General features: G+C 38.0%; 1 protein-coding gene and 1 long non-coding RNA gene across 5 annotated transcripts in view; one reads left to right on the top strand and one right to left on the bottom strand.

Annotated features, from left to right (window-relative positions):
• The window catches only part of SCG5 (secretogranin V), a 27,996-nt gene extending 26,922 nt beyond the window's left edge, over positions 1-1,074 (top strand). For all 4 annotated transcript variants that reach the window (XM_066188324.1, XM_066188320.1, XM_066188321.1 and 1 more), the window contains one exon: positions 386-1,074. In XM_066188324.1, coding sequence (XP_066044421.1) covers positions 386-481 — 96 coding nt within the window. In that variant the 3' untranslated portion in view covers positions 482-1,074. The remainder of the gene's footprint in view (positions 1-385) is intronic.
• Positions 1-15,936, bottom strand: part of LOC136292514 (uncharacterized) — a 17,537-nt gene extending 1,601 nt beyond the window's left edge. Inside the window, exons 1-2 of the long non-coding RNA XR_010721912.1 lie at positions 15,816-15,936; positions 30-102 (exon numbers count right to left, since the gene is read on the bottom strand). This is a non-coding gene — a long non-coding RNA (uncharacterized lncRNA). The remainder of the gene's footprint in view (positions 1-29; positions 103-15,815) is intronic.

Below are 15,936 nucleotides of genomic sequence, written 5' to 3'. Positions count from 1 at the left end.
AGGGACCAGTGATTTAAGCTAAAGCTTACCTGTACTTCTCTAACAAGTTCTGTCCTGCCTCAAGAATTAGGGAGTTAGAATTGCTGCTGCTTCTCTGCTGAGCTGAGAAAAGGAGGAATGGAGCAAAAAGGTAGTGTTTAATTCAGATTGTTCTATATTCCTGATAGTCCTCCTTCACTTGTATTCCTTGCAGTGCATTGTGCCAAAAAAAAAAATTAGAAACAAAACACTGATTGACTTTTAGATTTAATTCCTGGAAGCAATTTCTTCCTAAGTCTGTAAATATCTGGCAGATAAGAAATACATAAATATGCTCACTAACCCTGGTTACCTTTTATCTGTTTCCCTGTTTCTAATAAGTTTAAATAAATTCAAACTTTTTCAGAGTGTGAACCCGTATCTGCAAGGACAGCGACTGGATAATGTTGTAGCAAAGAAGTCTGTTCCACAGTTTTCAGATGAAGACAAAGATCCTAAATAAGTACAATAAAAATGAAAGATAAAAACTCATGCCATCTTCTAGATCATGATATTGCTTATATATAATTATCTATTAAAATCCTTGTGAATGGCAGCATGCTTGTTATTTATATAATTGTAGATGAAAACCAGCTGTATTTATAACAGCATGTTCTCCTAGATGATAAAAGTATGGCTCTGCTTTTTGTTAAGTAATGGTGAAAGGACATTTCTGCTGTTTTTATTTTAGTCACGGAGCAAACTTTAAAAATGTTAGTCATTTTGATAGCTAATGTGAGGTAAATGGTCTTAATGAGAAGCTTGTAAATAGGAAGATGAAAAAAATGCCAAGTATGACTCCAACATTTAATCTTAAATGTTACTATGTTTGACACATGAAAATTATAGTTTTATGTTTTGTTCACAAATATTGTTACTTAGCAAAGACAAAGTATTTATTTTACGCAGAGAATTTTGGCTTTTGGTCCATTTTAATAAACATTTAAGCAATCTACAAGGTTTGCAAAGTGACATTTTCCAAAATATTTCAGAGGCTCGTTTGTCTCTGTTATTGCTGTGCAAATTTTAAAATTAAAGAACTGCTTTTTGACTGTATTCACTGGAATATTTTTCTGTTAGTTTTAATCATTCCATGCCCACAGCTTTCCTGAACACTTGAACATCTTCCTTCCTTCCTTATCAATGGAACTGTTATGTGAAAATTGATCTCCCCTGCTGTTCTTTGTCTTAGTAACCGAAGCATTTGTGCATTAGGGTGTTGTTAAATTAAAAGTAAAGATGGAGACATTTCTGTTTTAATAAGGTTGTGTCAACAACCTCTGAATCTAAATCCAGGATATGAAGGTCATTGCAGTTGATCTTCTGAAAAAATATGCTACTCTAATAACACTGGTAGCTGTCATTGCTCTTGTAGCTGTTCTGGGAAGCTTAAATTGCCTTCTTGCCCCTAGGAGATTCAAGAACTTTCTATTACAGGGTTCTCCCTTTCTAAAAGATGAGAATACACCTGAACATTTCAAGCCGTTTGAATGGAGCACTGGAATTATAGAAAACAGCATTAGCTTAGAGGTAATATTACAAATCTGTGGGAAAAAAGTAGTTGCCCTTCCCATCCCATAGAAAGACAGTAAAATAATGATGTCCTCTTCGAAAAAAAAAAAAAACAAACAAAAACAAAACAAAAAATCAACAGGTAAGAAATTAAGGGTCCTAGTGACATAAAATTAAAGGTAACAGGATGACACAAATATGACTGTCAATGGCATTTGCTTTTTTTGTCCCACCACTTAGTAATTTGTAATAAATTGTATGTAGAGAATTTGCCCTCTCATGCCATTTATGGGTAGATTGCAAAATTCTAACATTTTGGAATGGATTATCGTGTCCTTCATCATATTTCCTTTTAAAAAAAATCTTGAAAACTGAATAATATGTCATGAAGTGGGATTTATACTCACACATGACAAAAAAATGAGGAATTTCTATGAATCACAAAGCTCCCTTGGCTTCCAGTGGCTGGAACAGAACGGGAACAATCTAGCTGTTCCATGTGACAGAACTTGCATTCTCTGCGTCTTAAGCTTACTCTTTTTATCTGTACTCCTGCTTAGTCTTCACATAGGTATTGAAAGCTACAAAGCCACAATGATTGCTCCAAAACTAATGGAGAGTCTATATATATAAATTCTGACATTAAAACCTACTGATGCTCAGTGGCCCAGGGTGTGTGAAATGGTCATGCATTCCATCCAACCCTGCTGCCAGCCACTGGTGTAGCTACAAGGCTTCCAGGTAGTTGGAGGCTAGACTGCCATTCCTAAGACATTGGTATTTCTTCAGATCCTTGACTGTTCCATCGATACTTCTAAAGTTATCTGAGTTACATTCTGTCCTTATAACTCCAGTAAAATCCCTCAGAATCACAAAAATGAAACTATCATGATGGCAATTTATTTCATTTTTTAAGCTCTTATTAAGGACAAGTGCACAATGAAAGGAGGTGTGTACAGTAAATAGGGAGCTTGAAAAGGGAAGGGCAAAGAAGCATTGCTTGCTTAATAGTATCAGTAATCCCACATGTGAAGTGCACTAGGTCACTCCAACCCTGTGTGGGGATGTAAAATCCAGCCCTACAAACTGGCCGGAACAGGGATTCCTGGCAGGCTGCCTGTGGACTGCATGTGGCCGGAGAAGCTGCCCTCTGGTGTATGACAGATCTGCACATTGCAGGCAAAGGAAAAATATCACAATTCAGACCTGGTTTTGTCCTTAAATGCAAGCAAAGAAAAAAAAATCTTTACGCTGCACAAAATGATGTGTCTTTACAGGAACTGTCTGCTGGAACAAGTCAAGTGCGTTGTGGTGAGCAGCTGTCTGCTGAGTTCATCAGGCAGCTTGAGTGTTTCACCAGGAAGACTCAGCAGTACTATTGTGAAATTTTAATAAAATATAGCTATTGCACCACAACAATGAGATTAATTATTCTAATTTCAGTTTTATGGTAGAGCTGTTTTTCAGTACTGGAATTGGCTAGTTCCATATTGATTAAAAAAAAAAATAGAAAAAAACCAAGCAAAAAGCCTTGTCCCTCCTACTGTTCCAACAGTCAAATCATATATATTTAGTTTTTTAAACAGAATAATCACGGTGCTGGTCTTTCAGAATCAATGAACAAAGATACCGACTCTCCCTCCTCACTCAGAGTTCACCAAACCAGTATTTACAAAAATGTAAATAGCTACACAGGTGTAATTGCCCTTTTACCTTTATGATGCATGTGAATTAAGGAGCATGTATACTGATCCTGTTGTTTAGAATTTTCATCAAATTAAAACCTTTCATAGTATTTTAAAATTTGCAAGTGTGTTAATTACCTCTAATTCATTAGAGACACAATGTGCTTGAAGGAAGCTATACAAAATAAACTGCATTGTCCTGAAACATTGGGTTTGTCTGGTGAAGAAATATTTATGACTCTAGTTTTAAAAAAGCACTGTCTAACTGGTGAGAGTATTTGATTTGTGACACAAAACTTACTCTGAGGGTGCATGTGCATATACACACACACATTAATACACTTTTTAAAACATAGCACAGTCTGATAATAAACTCATTAGTAAAAAATACAAAGATGTTAACCCACAGAAGAAAGTCACATAAAAATGCTTAGTGAATTGCTAAGGAGGGGAAACAGTGATATGCTTCTAATTACTGGCACATTGGCATTCACCAAACACAATAAAACCATGATGCTATCCATGCAGCAACTCAAGAGCCATCCAAAGAAGCTGGGTACTAGTTCTCTGATGTCAGAGTCCTGAGAGTCACGTAGAGGACTGCAAGTAAAGCTGAGCTGAAGCTTATTTTATCAAAATGTGATGAAGCCTGTCTTACCTGTTAAACTGAGGAAGGGCACAGGCAGAAAGATGACTACCAAGGCAGTTAGGTTTTTGGCTTTTGAAAGTAACACTCAAGCCCCTTTGTTTCCAAATGTCAGTAGTTAGGGAAGAAGACAAGTAGCTTTTTCACAATGAAGAGGAGACTTGCCTTCAAATCAGGCATCTAAACAGTAGGTCTGAGGAAGTGTTAAAAAGGCTTTGTTTTCATTTTCATGGTGTACATGAAAAAAACCTTATTTAACATTTAAATTTTTTGGAAAAAGCCCGTAACACCATCAACCCAAAACAAACTTGGAATCTTCTGGCCTGTTTGCTGGTAAACTCATTAAACCAGTTCTCACCTCATCTGTAATCCTCTATCACTTGTAATGTGATATAATTTTTATGTTTTGATGCAAATAGACAATACCTGGATCTGTAGGACAAAGACATTAAAGGCAACTTTTCAGTTTTTTGAAATCACAGATTTATGGAAGGAGAAAGGCAAGGTAAGGGAGATTCAGAGGATGCTACCACAATCCCACAAAATTTAAGATGTCCAAGGAAAGGACAGTTCCACGTGATCCACAAAGGAGATGAGTATGTACACTCCTTAGCCAAGTGTCACTGTCTGTAGGATTTAAGGTACCTCTCCATCCAAGCCAGAAGCTATCAAGGCTGTCAGGGAGAGGACATTATCTCCCAATTTTGAGACACCAGAATCCAACATTTCAGGCTAATGGAACTGACTGCCATGCTTGATACAAATAGGATAGCAATGGGATATGCCCTAAAGAAAAGACGGCAACAACAAAACCCCAACAGAACACATTGACTCCACTGCCATATGGATACATATGCATACACTTAAAAGTTCCGTTTTGTTTGATGCAATTACCTTCAATACTCTTTAAAAAAGAATCATATTCAGGAATTGTCTCAAAGAAGAAGTGTACTTTGTAAATAAAGAATTACTGTATCTCTTGAAAGGTCTGCCAGTTTGTCATGCCTAGGGTCAGTGGCAGATTCCAACCATGAGTAAAGAACAAGTTCCCTTGAAGGGCTCAGCCACTGACAGTGACCTGCTTACATGCAAACTATATGAAGACTAAAAACAGTTGTAAGCAAAGGATGTGGAATTGCCATCATGAAGATACCTATAACTCATGACTTTGTCTGACTACCATAGGATTGGGAACTAAGCCAAGATTTTCAAATACAAGAGAATGAAAAGGTCAAATGAACCATTTTCCAAGTATCCTCGTGGTCTAGGTCTACCATGCTGAAGGCTTTTGCTGTTAGGTGAAGAATAGCATTGAGCTCCAGTTAATCATCCTAGTTTACCATGAGAAGGAAATAATGTAGTTTCAGTTGTCATGTTTGCTTTATTTATGATGACTGCTTTGCTGTGATTACATGAATCCTGATGGTTGGGAGAGCTGCTAACCATGTGTCCAACATATGGGAGCAGAACAAACATTAAATATGAGTGTCATGGCACTAGCATTATCAACTGGAACTAAAAGAGCTTTAAAAAAATCCCATTTTATTAATGAGGTCTGTTTTTGTATGTGGGGCAGCAGAGGTAGAGATGGTGGGAATTGAGAATGGTTTCAGACTTTAAAGATTAGGTAGACCTGAATCACCTCTTTTTAATTTTCTTCTGTAGTTCCTGTTACCAAAACACACGGAACGCAGCTTTTAATGCAATGCATGGTTGTCTTTTACATTTAATCACTGTGTTTCTTCATCCTACTCTGTTCTCCAAGAAAAGCAGTGGTGGGAGTCAGTGGCTGAATTTTAAGGAAAACTGAGGCAAAGGAGGAAGCACAGAAAAAAAAATAATGTGCTACTCGTAAGTAGTCTCAAACTTTCCCTCCTTCCCTAACCAGTGTCATTCAGCTAGAGACCATTAAATGTACAAAGACTGACTCTTTTTACTCCAGATCTGTGTTCTGAACCTAAACACCATATGACAATGTTACTTTCCTGGGAACCACTAAAGATCTCCCTTACGGATGACAGGGATTTTTGGGTCTGGGCTTTTTTGCTAGATCACAGAAGGTGAATATAGCTTTGGTGCTGAATTCAAACATCTTTTAACTAATTCTTTATTCTGAGAAACAAAAAAAACAAACAAAACAACAACAACAAAAAAAACCCACCACACCCACAAAAACAACAAAACAAAACAAACAACCAAAAACACAAAATCAAAAACCTAACAGTTCTTTCAGTGCAACATCTATACTCTAATGCCCTAAAATTCTCTAAAAGTGGCTGAAATTCAAGTGGGATAGCCTGTATGGGGAAATGTGGTTCTGATTCCTCAACTCAGTAGAGAACACCTTTCTACACTGGAAATACAAAATACCACACTGTGACATTTTATACTTCTAAATGAACAAAACAGACTCATGAAAGAGCAGGTTAGGCCATCCAGAGAAGCACTCATAATTCACCATTGAGGGTTTTTTTTTTCCTTTCTTAAACAATGCTGCAAACAGTGACTAAGAGAATTGCAAAACTTTGATTCCAAAAAGTTTTATGGGCTGTAAAGATTTATGGGCCTGAAAGCTGTCTTACAGCAATTGAAGAAACTTATTTTTAATGCTGCATAAACCATTGATCAAATGACCAAAAAAAAAAAAAAATTTAAGTAAATTCTTTAAAAGTCATTGTTAGAACACATATGCATGGCTGTCACAGTTCATGCACAGACCCTGACTGACTATTGGTTGAATTCCCAAACCCTGTGACTGAGCTGATACAGGACTCTGCATGTGTGTGTAACTTCTGTGTGCACAGCTAAAAAAGCAGAAAAGTATGTCCTGCTTCTGATTCTTTATAGCATCAGAAGCTTCATCCTGCTAATCCCACAGTGTCTCCAGCTTTGCTGCAGCCTTTCTGGTGGTTACTGCTTTGAAGTTATGGTGCCTTGGAAGACTTCTTTTCAGGGACTCTCTTGAGTGAGAAGTTATCCAGCAGGCAAGCAGTATGTGCCATAATGACATACATTTCTTTCAGTTAAAAATACATCAACTAGTAGTTGAGGCTATTTCCTAATTTCTAACCAGATTGATTATTTTCTGCTGTGTTTTTACGTTCTCAGCAGCAACCTATAAGCCTTTAAAAGAACAAGAACTATCCACAAAGTTGAAGATAAGGCCCTCATAAACCTATCCTAAAATCTCAGCTGCTTGTAAAAAGCACTTTCTGTCTATTTTGTTGTGCATTGGGAGGTTCTTGATCTGGAAGTTTACAAAACATAATAGTTTCCAATTAAAAGATGGGTGAACAGTTGCAAAGAAGTTCAGTGCTGGCTCCAGTAAAGGCCCAAGTAGCCACAGTTGGACTTGTGTCCAATGCAAATACCAAAGCCCAAGCACATGCTCCTCAAACCTTGCCTCTCTTTCCTGATTTCCTCAGGCAGCTAATGGCTACACACAGCTATTCTGTAATCATGTACTTCAGGTGCCTGAACTCCTATACATGCCTAGGACTGTTTGAGACTCGATGAACCTGCACAGCTCTACCATCTATCTCAGTCCTAAACCCAGCCTGAATCCACAAACTTGGCAATTCTTCCCCTATATTCCCTGAGGGAGCAAGCCTGGCTACTGCTCATCTCACACATGTCTACAGGACCAGGCATTGCACAGAATACCACAGCAGACATAGACAGTTTAATTAAAAAACAAAAAAAATGTCTGTAAGAGTTATGGCAAAAGAACCAAAGCTCTAATGACACCACAGAAGGCGATCAAGAATAAACACAAATTTGTCACCTAGTGGTTCAAATGACAGGCTGAACACAAGGAAGGACAGGGTAACTGGGCTCTAGCTAGTCCTCAAGGAGTGTTTGGGTGGCTAGGCAGACACCTGATAAAAACACAAGAGTAGTCTGAGAGATGTCAAAACCAAGCCAACCTCCCACCCCCATCCTCCTGAGTAGATGGCTAATTTTGGCTCCTTGTCTTGATTTAATTGTTTTCAGAATTGTTGGACAGCACGGGAAGTGCAGGTCTCACACAAACAGGCTGCAGCCTCATGGCTAAGAGGCTGCACCTCTGGAGGTGCTGGTTTGAACCCCTTCAGTGAGCAGACAGACACCATCACCTTTTCTTTTCTGATTCCTGAAACACCACCAGCCTCCTTTCATTCACTTTTTATGTATTGGGGTTTTTTTTCAGGAAAGTTAGCTGTATTTAGCTGCTACCCAAATTCTTGGAAGAATGTTACATTTAGCAAGACTTGGAAACTAGCAAGAGTTCATGTGCTGGACTGTGCATTCTTTGTTCTAGTAACTTTAAAAATATCTTTGGATCATTTTGCATCTGTTGAAAAGGAAGCATTTAAAAACTCCACTTCCTTACTCACTACTAGCATTCCAGTGACAAATTTAATCTAGCAATCATTGTAATGTATGAGATTTGCTGACCAAGAACTCCAGTGAGCCTACAGGACCCTGTTAGTGTTGCTAACATGGCATCTCCTCATACCAAGATGTGTCATATTATAGGCATTTTCAGCACTGAAGTTAAGGCACAATGTTTTTTAACCACACCGGCATGAGCAATTCTCTTCAAGGTGGTTTCAGGTGGAATTTGCCCTATTAAAATACGCACCTCCAAGCACTGAGGGGGTTTTAAAAGCTTTTATATAAGCTGGTGGCAGTGTACTCAAAGCAAGAGGGATCTGGACTCCAGATCAAACAAATAATTTGATTGAAAAGACTAAACCATAAAAGTACCTAGTTTTACAAAGTACTTCTCTAATTTAGAAACAAATCACAATTGGTTATGGTGGGTTTTTTTCACCTGGGATTGAAAAGACTAGACCATAAAAGTACCTGGTTTTACAAAGTACTTCTCTAAATTAGAAACAAATCACTTTTGGTTATGGTGGGTTTTTTTCACCTGGGAAGGTGGTTTTGTTACACCTGATTACAGCAGTCACCTCCCCTTCTAATGCAGAGAGGCTTTCTAAACAAGCTGTCCTACCTCTACAGGATAAAAAATGCTTTCTGCCTCCAGATAGCCTGTGCCCTCATCTGGATTTATCTCAAATACTAATTACATCAAGATAAAAAACACTGTACTTTGTCTCCTGTATGTTTTTACATCATAGCTATCTTAATGTAAATACTTCAGCTTATAAAAAAGGCACAGCCAAAAGAACCCATAAACTCTGAATCCAAGAATTTACTATATTAAAAAAGAGGGTTTCTACTTTGCCTTGCAGCACAGGAGAATATCCTGTTCATTTATGTTCTCTCTTTTGTCGGATCAGAAGAATAAGAAATGGCTAAGATGAATTTTTTGTGTCTGATAACTTTCAGTGACATCAGCTCCCAAGGAGTCTTTCCTCTAAGTGTTCTAGTATATTTAAAAAAATAAAAAGTTTTTTTTTTTTTTTACTACGAATTCCTATGTTCATTTTGAAACCATGACAAGAAATACCTCTTTCACAAGAAGTCTAGTTCCATCTGGTTGAGAACCAAAAAGCCCTGCAACAGCCTGATCTGAAGTGTAATTGATTTGATCGCTGGCAATTTAACTTCTTTACTTACGTCTTTAGTGCATTTAGACTTCTTGGGGAGGGGAAAGAAAACTGTTTACATTTTTAGACTTTCTACAAGTGCATCCAAAAGCTCCAAGTGTTTGGAGCCTGATTAATTACAAACACCTAGAGGACTGCTCCCAGTCCTATTTACAGAATCTCTCCTAACATCAAGTGACTTAACACTTTTCCAGGCACTTTGGATCACATGTTATTTGTGAGGGGGAAAAAAAAAAACATTCAATCAAACTGTCAATGAAAGCAGCTAGTGGAGAACTGCTGGGCAGTGTGGTTAGTCCCAGAATGTAAGGTGACAATTCTTTCGTGGTTCTGAACAGCTCTACAGAAATGGAAGAGTGATGTCTGTGGTAGCTATGCTTGGAGAGTAAAGTAATAAAAAACCTGTAATTAGAATTCAAGATAATGCAAGAAATGGGGGATCAGTGAATAAATACCCAACTGCCCTTAGCCAAACAAGCTAAACAGGATCCTTCTGACAAGGAAACAGAAGAAGCAAAACAGAGCAGTTGTTGGAAATATCAAGAAAAGAGATTTGGCCCTAGGCTTGTGTGTGTAGTTTCCCAGAAGTGATTTTTTTTGGCAATTTTTGAAAGAGTAAATTTTTTTTGTAATCATGCAGATTAAAAAAAGATAGACTATTTTTGTATTTTATTATTATTGTGTTTCTAATTCTGAAGTCCATAAAGTTTAGTATTTAAATATGCACACTAACTAAAAAGTCTTTTAACAGAGGAAAGAGGTATATATAAATTATTTCTGGGTCTTTTAGCTCACCTGACTCAAGTCTCTTGGATTGTTGTGTGTGCTTCACATAACACAGTCTGAATGCTTCCACTGAAAACAAAATCAAGCATCTGGCAAGCCCCTGCAGGATTCAGGCCTGAATCTAAGTTCAGCAAAAAAATGAAGTATGTGCACAAATCCACCTTTCTTACCAAAGCACTTGACTATCAGTTTGCATTTTTGTATTTAGTAAAAATATTATATAAGTCAACCAGCAGTTCTTTTTGGAAAAGACAACTGGAAAAGACAATTGGTTAAATAATTCTTTGTCTGCCTTTAAACTTTTTTTTTTTTTTTTTTTTTTTTGTTTTTTTTTTTTTTTTTTTTTTTTTTTTGGTCCACCACAGTGAAAACTTGGCTTATTCACTGGAAATATCCTTTTCGGTTTTTTTACTGGGGAGAATTACAGAAGTTAAAAGGCCTTCTTCCCTATTAAAACCATTTAGAAATCTCAAAATGGATGTATTCAAGCACATAGACAACAAAGTATGTGGAAGTTAAAAAAGGTATGTTTTATCTTTCCAGATTAAGTTAAACTCTCAACTCCTCTTATAAACTGCTTATTTCACAAGAAGTTTGGTTCCAAATCAGCCTTAAGGATTTAGACAAAAATTATTCCTCTGAAAACTCTGTTCCCTACTGCAGTTTTATAGGTGAGGAAATGGAGGCAAGAGAAAAGTGGTGTGATTGAAACAAAGTAAAGGATGAAAGGGGAGGTGGAAGGTGTGAACTTGTCTCTCTCATACCTCTTCTTGACAGAGACACCATCTAAATAAAAATGGCAGTGAAGAAGAGTTTTGTTTCTTCCTACCTCCATTAGTATTCTCTCTGAGAAGTGGAGCAACTGATGCTGCAGCAGTACAACTGTTTAAAAGAGTTCTTTCCTTCCTGTACTATAGCAGCCATTTTTTGTGTTATTGGGTTTCAAGTATAAAATGCAGAAATTCTAAGTTGTTGTCTCGGACAAAAAATAAAAAAAGCTTCAGCTCTCTCATTCCTGCAAAGCTACATTTTAAAATCTGGTATTCTGTTTTTACACAGCTATTGCCAGGAAAAGCAAAACGAACAGATAAGATTTCAATTTTGAAAGGAGGGCAACGGAATAAAAAGCCTAAACCAAACCAACCCCCAACAAAACAAACCAAAATAAACTCCTTACAAATCTCCTTACATAATAAAATAGCTTTCCTACCCCTCTTACTCTTTTTTTTTTTTTTTTTTTTTTTTTTTTTTTTTTTTTTTTTTTTTTTTTTTTTGTTTCACCACAGATGTAAGTGGCAGATTCAGGAAAAAAGCCTAGATAGATCTCTTGACTTCCCAGTACCTACCTTACCTGCCAGGCTCCACGGGTGTTGCACAGAATCCCCCACAGGTTAACTCCCTGAAACACAGGTGCTCACACAACAAGCTGCCTTTCATCACAGCAAGAAAAAAGTAAAAGGGACTATTTTGCCAGAACTGTGCATGAGATACCTGTTCATGTCTTAAAAGTGTATGAAATCTGTCTAAGATGTTGGGATGCAGTAAGGTTTGGGAAGGGAGTTTTTCAGTTTTGCAGCATAACTGGAAATTATATTTCATAGCTGTCATATAGCAAAATATGTATGTAAATAACACATTGAGAAGTGTAAATAACACAAAAGAGGCTCCTTAGATGCCTCTTTTCATAATTCCCAGTTACAGCTTCATATTGTAAGGGCTTCTGATGTTCATACAAACTCAGTTTGCTTAGCTGAGTCACTTCTGGTATCACGTTGCTCCAGAAGTGCCCTGAAAGCAAAGCATGTCAGCAAACACCTCCTACAGCTTCAGGAGACAAAAGAAAAAGAAAAGCAAATGCACGAGGGCAGAGGAATTTTATGACTTCCATTTTCTTGGCAAATTCTTTTATAGTCATCAAATACATCAGATATATCCAAAAATTGTGAAAAAGGGTTTAAAAAGTTTAGCTTGACAAATGATATTTCTTCATTTGGCATGAAAGTTTATATTTGTTCAGCAAACTTCATCCTAATAAAATAAGCTTTTCTAAATAGCTTTTGAAAAATAGTCACATATGGACCATATTATGTATGTAGGTGTTTTGAGGCCAGAAAACATATTTTTTGTTCTCTGTCTGCAGCACATGGCTGAGTGGAATGCTGGTGGGTGACCATGGCTCCTAGGTGTGGACATCATTACAAGCCCACAACCTGACTCTGCATGCAGTATAGGCTGAACAAGAAAGCTTTTCAAGGACACCATACTTTTCAGAGCAGAACCCAAGACTTTTAAATTATTTAGATGCTTAAAGCTTTTCTCTTGAACTCATTTATTCTTTTGATTTCTAATGTCCTATTTCTGAGGATTTTCAAATTATTCCTAGATCAAGCAATATTTTGAAAGTAAAAAAACCCTTAAATTACTTCATTTTCAAAAAAACCCCGGCCCCAAAATGAGCACTTTTCCCTAATTAATTTTCTCTCACTCAGCTGATGGAAATTTATATATTAAAAAGTTGATGTTCTGTCGACATAAATCTAAAATACTGGTTTTTCAGTAAATACAATATTTTCCAACCTCCATCATGTAGACATTAATTCTAAAACTCAAATAAGAGAAAGATTAAAATTGCTTAATTTAACAGAATTTTGCCTATGTGAAGCACAGCCTTAAACTTGATTTTCTAGTATATTTTAAGATAATTTAATTCAGAATAACCTCAGCTTTTTCTGGTGCTACTTTACAATGCTTGATATGAAGCACAATGCTACTTAAATTAGAGGGGTTTTCATATAATCATCTGAAATAGAATAAACAGCAGAGTATCTGCACAAGAATAACAGGCCTGGTGTGTTAGTATACTATTTTGAAGCCAACATGCACATCTCTTTCCCTCACCTAATGCCAGCTATTACTGTTTGTCTACTTATGTTTGAAATAACAGGCAAAACGCCATTTTCCTTGCTGGTGTATGATGAAGGTTTATATCCATCACTTTTGGATACAACTAAAATCCACAGCAAACTGGAGTCTTTGAGTATCAGTTGTTTTCTGTGACAAAACAAGGAGTGTTCTTCCCACAAATAGCATAAAAAGCTCACACACCTCAGCAGGAATATAACGATGGCACTTCCACGCATGGCCCACACAACACACACCAGGTAACATCTGGCTTTAGCCCCAGGTCATGAATCACTTCTGAGACACTGCTGATCATATCCATCAAGTCAGGAAGACAGCAGTGTACACCACCAGAAACTCAGCAACAGCTGAGTCAGTGCTTGGTTCTAGACTCATTGCAGCTCAGCTAGAAAAGCTACTGCTGTGTTGGTGAGAGAAACCAAGCTCCTTTCTCTCCTCACCGGAAGAGTTCAGAATATCAAGCAAAGCAGTTCAGACGTGCGCTGTCTCTCTGTTGGACAGCTTGCCTTACTTCTGACCTGGAGGAACACGTCTAGGAGTGAGACATACTGGCTTTCTAGGAGTATTAGGGCCAGGTTCTCAGCTCTCATAGATCATTTATATCTCCCTGAGTCACTAAAAGCTATTCCAATTTGCTCAAGAAGAGGCTCTGGCCCCTGTGAGTTTTGGCTTCTCTGCAAAGGCTTTTAATAAGGTGCCAACTGTCCTGGCAGTGAGGATACTTTGAGTAGCACTCAAAGTTAGCAGTAGCAGACAGGAGCTCAGCCCAATAACATTTTTCTCTGCAAGAATTAAGTACAGCACTTCTTTTAAGCTTACACAATCCTTACTGTTCAATTAAAACAAAGAACAACTCACACAGTGAATACCAGCAAGAAATGGGAGAGAAAATTAAAAAAAAAAAAAAAAGCCAAAAAACCCCAACAGTAAGCAGGTAGTTGTAATCGGTCAGATTCACAGTGCATACAACTACCATCCAATGACATTAAAGGTCTTCATCTCAAACCTATGCCTATACCACAAAACCACACAGATTTCTATAGGCCTCTTTAGTACTAAATAATTAAGCAACATTTCCCTGTGAGTATTCCAGGTCCAATTAGAAACCTTGATGAGAATCAACAGAATTTCAAGTCTGGGTATGGTAGGAGGAAGAAGTATTTCCCTTTCAACACTAGGTGTTTTTTTAACTAGTCTTTGGTTGGGCTCTAACCAGCACAGCTGAAGCTTTGGAGCAAACCCAGAGAATGTTTTATTAAACATTCCAGAAGAAATAAAGAAATCTTCCAAGCTGGAAATTATTCTGGATACCTGAAAGAATGATGAGGGGAAAAGACATCTTTCTCCCTGCCTCCCTCAGTCTCAAAAAAATAAAGAGATGTAACATTTTTTAATGTCCTTTAAAAAATATTTTTTTACAAATTTCTACCTTCATTCTGTCCAGATACAGCTGCAATTATTTATCTTGTTGGTACCCAAATTTATTTTTGTATTTTTGTGGATGAGCAAGTAAATACTTGCAGAAGTAATTCTACTTTCCAACTGTCACAGAAATCTGAACACTTGTCTTGCTTGTGCTAGTGCATACTTGGAACACTGTGGATTAAGCTAAGAGAAAGAAACCAGATGAGAAGATATGGTATAGGATATTCAACTGCAAGAAAAGGAATATGGATCTTGAGGAGCGAGCACAACTTCTATACCAGGAGCTGCTTCCTACAGTGTTTCATAGGGTGCTTTAAGTCAGTGAGAACTACTCCAGATCACCAACTCAGGCTAGATGCCTGAATGCAGTAAGGCATTAAGTGGACATACCTGCTCTGCAATTGTGGCCCAGAAATATCATCTAGGAAAGGCAATGCCAGAGTGGCATGTAAATGACATCCCAGACAAATACAGCAGAGAGGCAGCCTGCCTGCAGTGGCAGAGCCATCGTGGGCACCGAGAGGAGCTCCGATCAGCCACACTGCACTTCCTCCAGCACCGCTCAAGTGCTTGGGCTCTGCCCCTGGGGAGGGGGCAGCGCAGAGCAGCGCCCCAGCCCCTCTGCGGCTGGAGATCAGAGTGGGAGACAGAGAGCAGGAGAGACGTGAATAGACCCTTTCAATTCAATACAACTGCTTCAGAGAAGAAAATGGAAAAGAGCACAAAGTCTGTCAACATACTGAGAGGTGGGAATGGTGACCTTTTCTTTGGAATCACGAAGGAAGGACATCAATTAGTTAAAAACAAATAAAATAAAAATAATAGCATTTTTATGAATAATAAAAAATCCTACAAATTCCCTAGGCCTCTCCTTCTCCACCTCTAGATGTCATTTGCTTAATTCTTTGCCAGTAATCCTTCCCCCATTAATTGTCTTTGAATTTCAGTGGCTCCTGCACACCGACTCGTTTTGTCTCTCACGCTGCCACCTACCACTGCACTAAGGCCACTTGCCCTGTGACTGAAGTGATTGGGTTTTTAACAAGTTGTCGCTAAATGTGTGAATTATTGCAATGGGCCTAATTCACTCCCCTGCTTAAGCACTCAGGCACTAAGGGAAGCCAAACATCGGTCTTAGCAAAGAGCGAGCTACCGCTAAGTAATGTGAAAGTCAGAAACTTGGCATCTTGCCTAGCTCTGGCATCCCTAATGTAGCAAATCCTTTCATTTTAATTCGTCTTCCCCGTCTGCAAATAAAACTACCTTAGTCAGGTGAGATCCGGGCCTGTCTGAAGTCCAGGGTGTGCGCTGACTGCTGGTGACCGAGGACTGGTTTGATTCACGGGCAGTAACTTGTGCCCAACAGCAAGGAGAGCACGGACCC

This window comes from Chamaea fasciata, unplaced genomic scaffold, assembly GCF_029207755.1.
Source record: "Chamaea fasciata isolate MVZ Bird 193981 ecotype frontalis unplaced genomic scaffold, bChaFas1.0.hap1 SCAF_7, whole genome shotgun sequence".
Classification (NCBI taxonomy): domain Eukaryota; kingdom Metazoa; phylum Chordata; class Aves; order Passeriformes; family Sylviidae; genus Chamaea; species Chamaea fasciata.
This window is presented reverse-complemented; position numbering and strand designations above follow the sequence as displayed.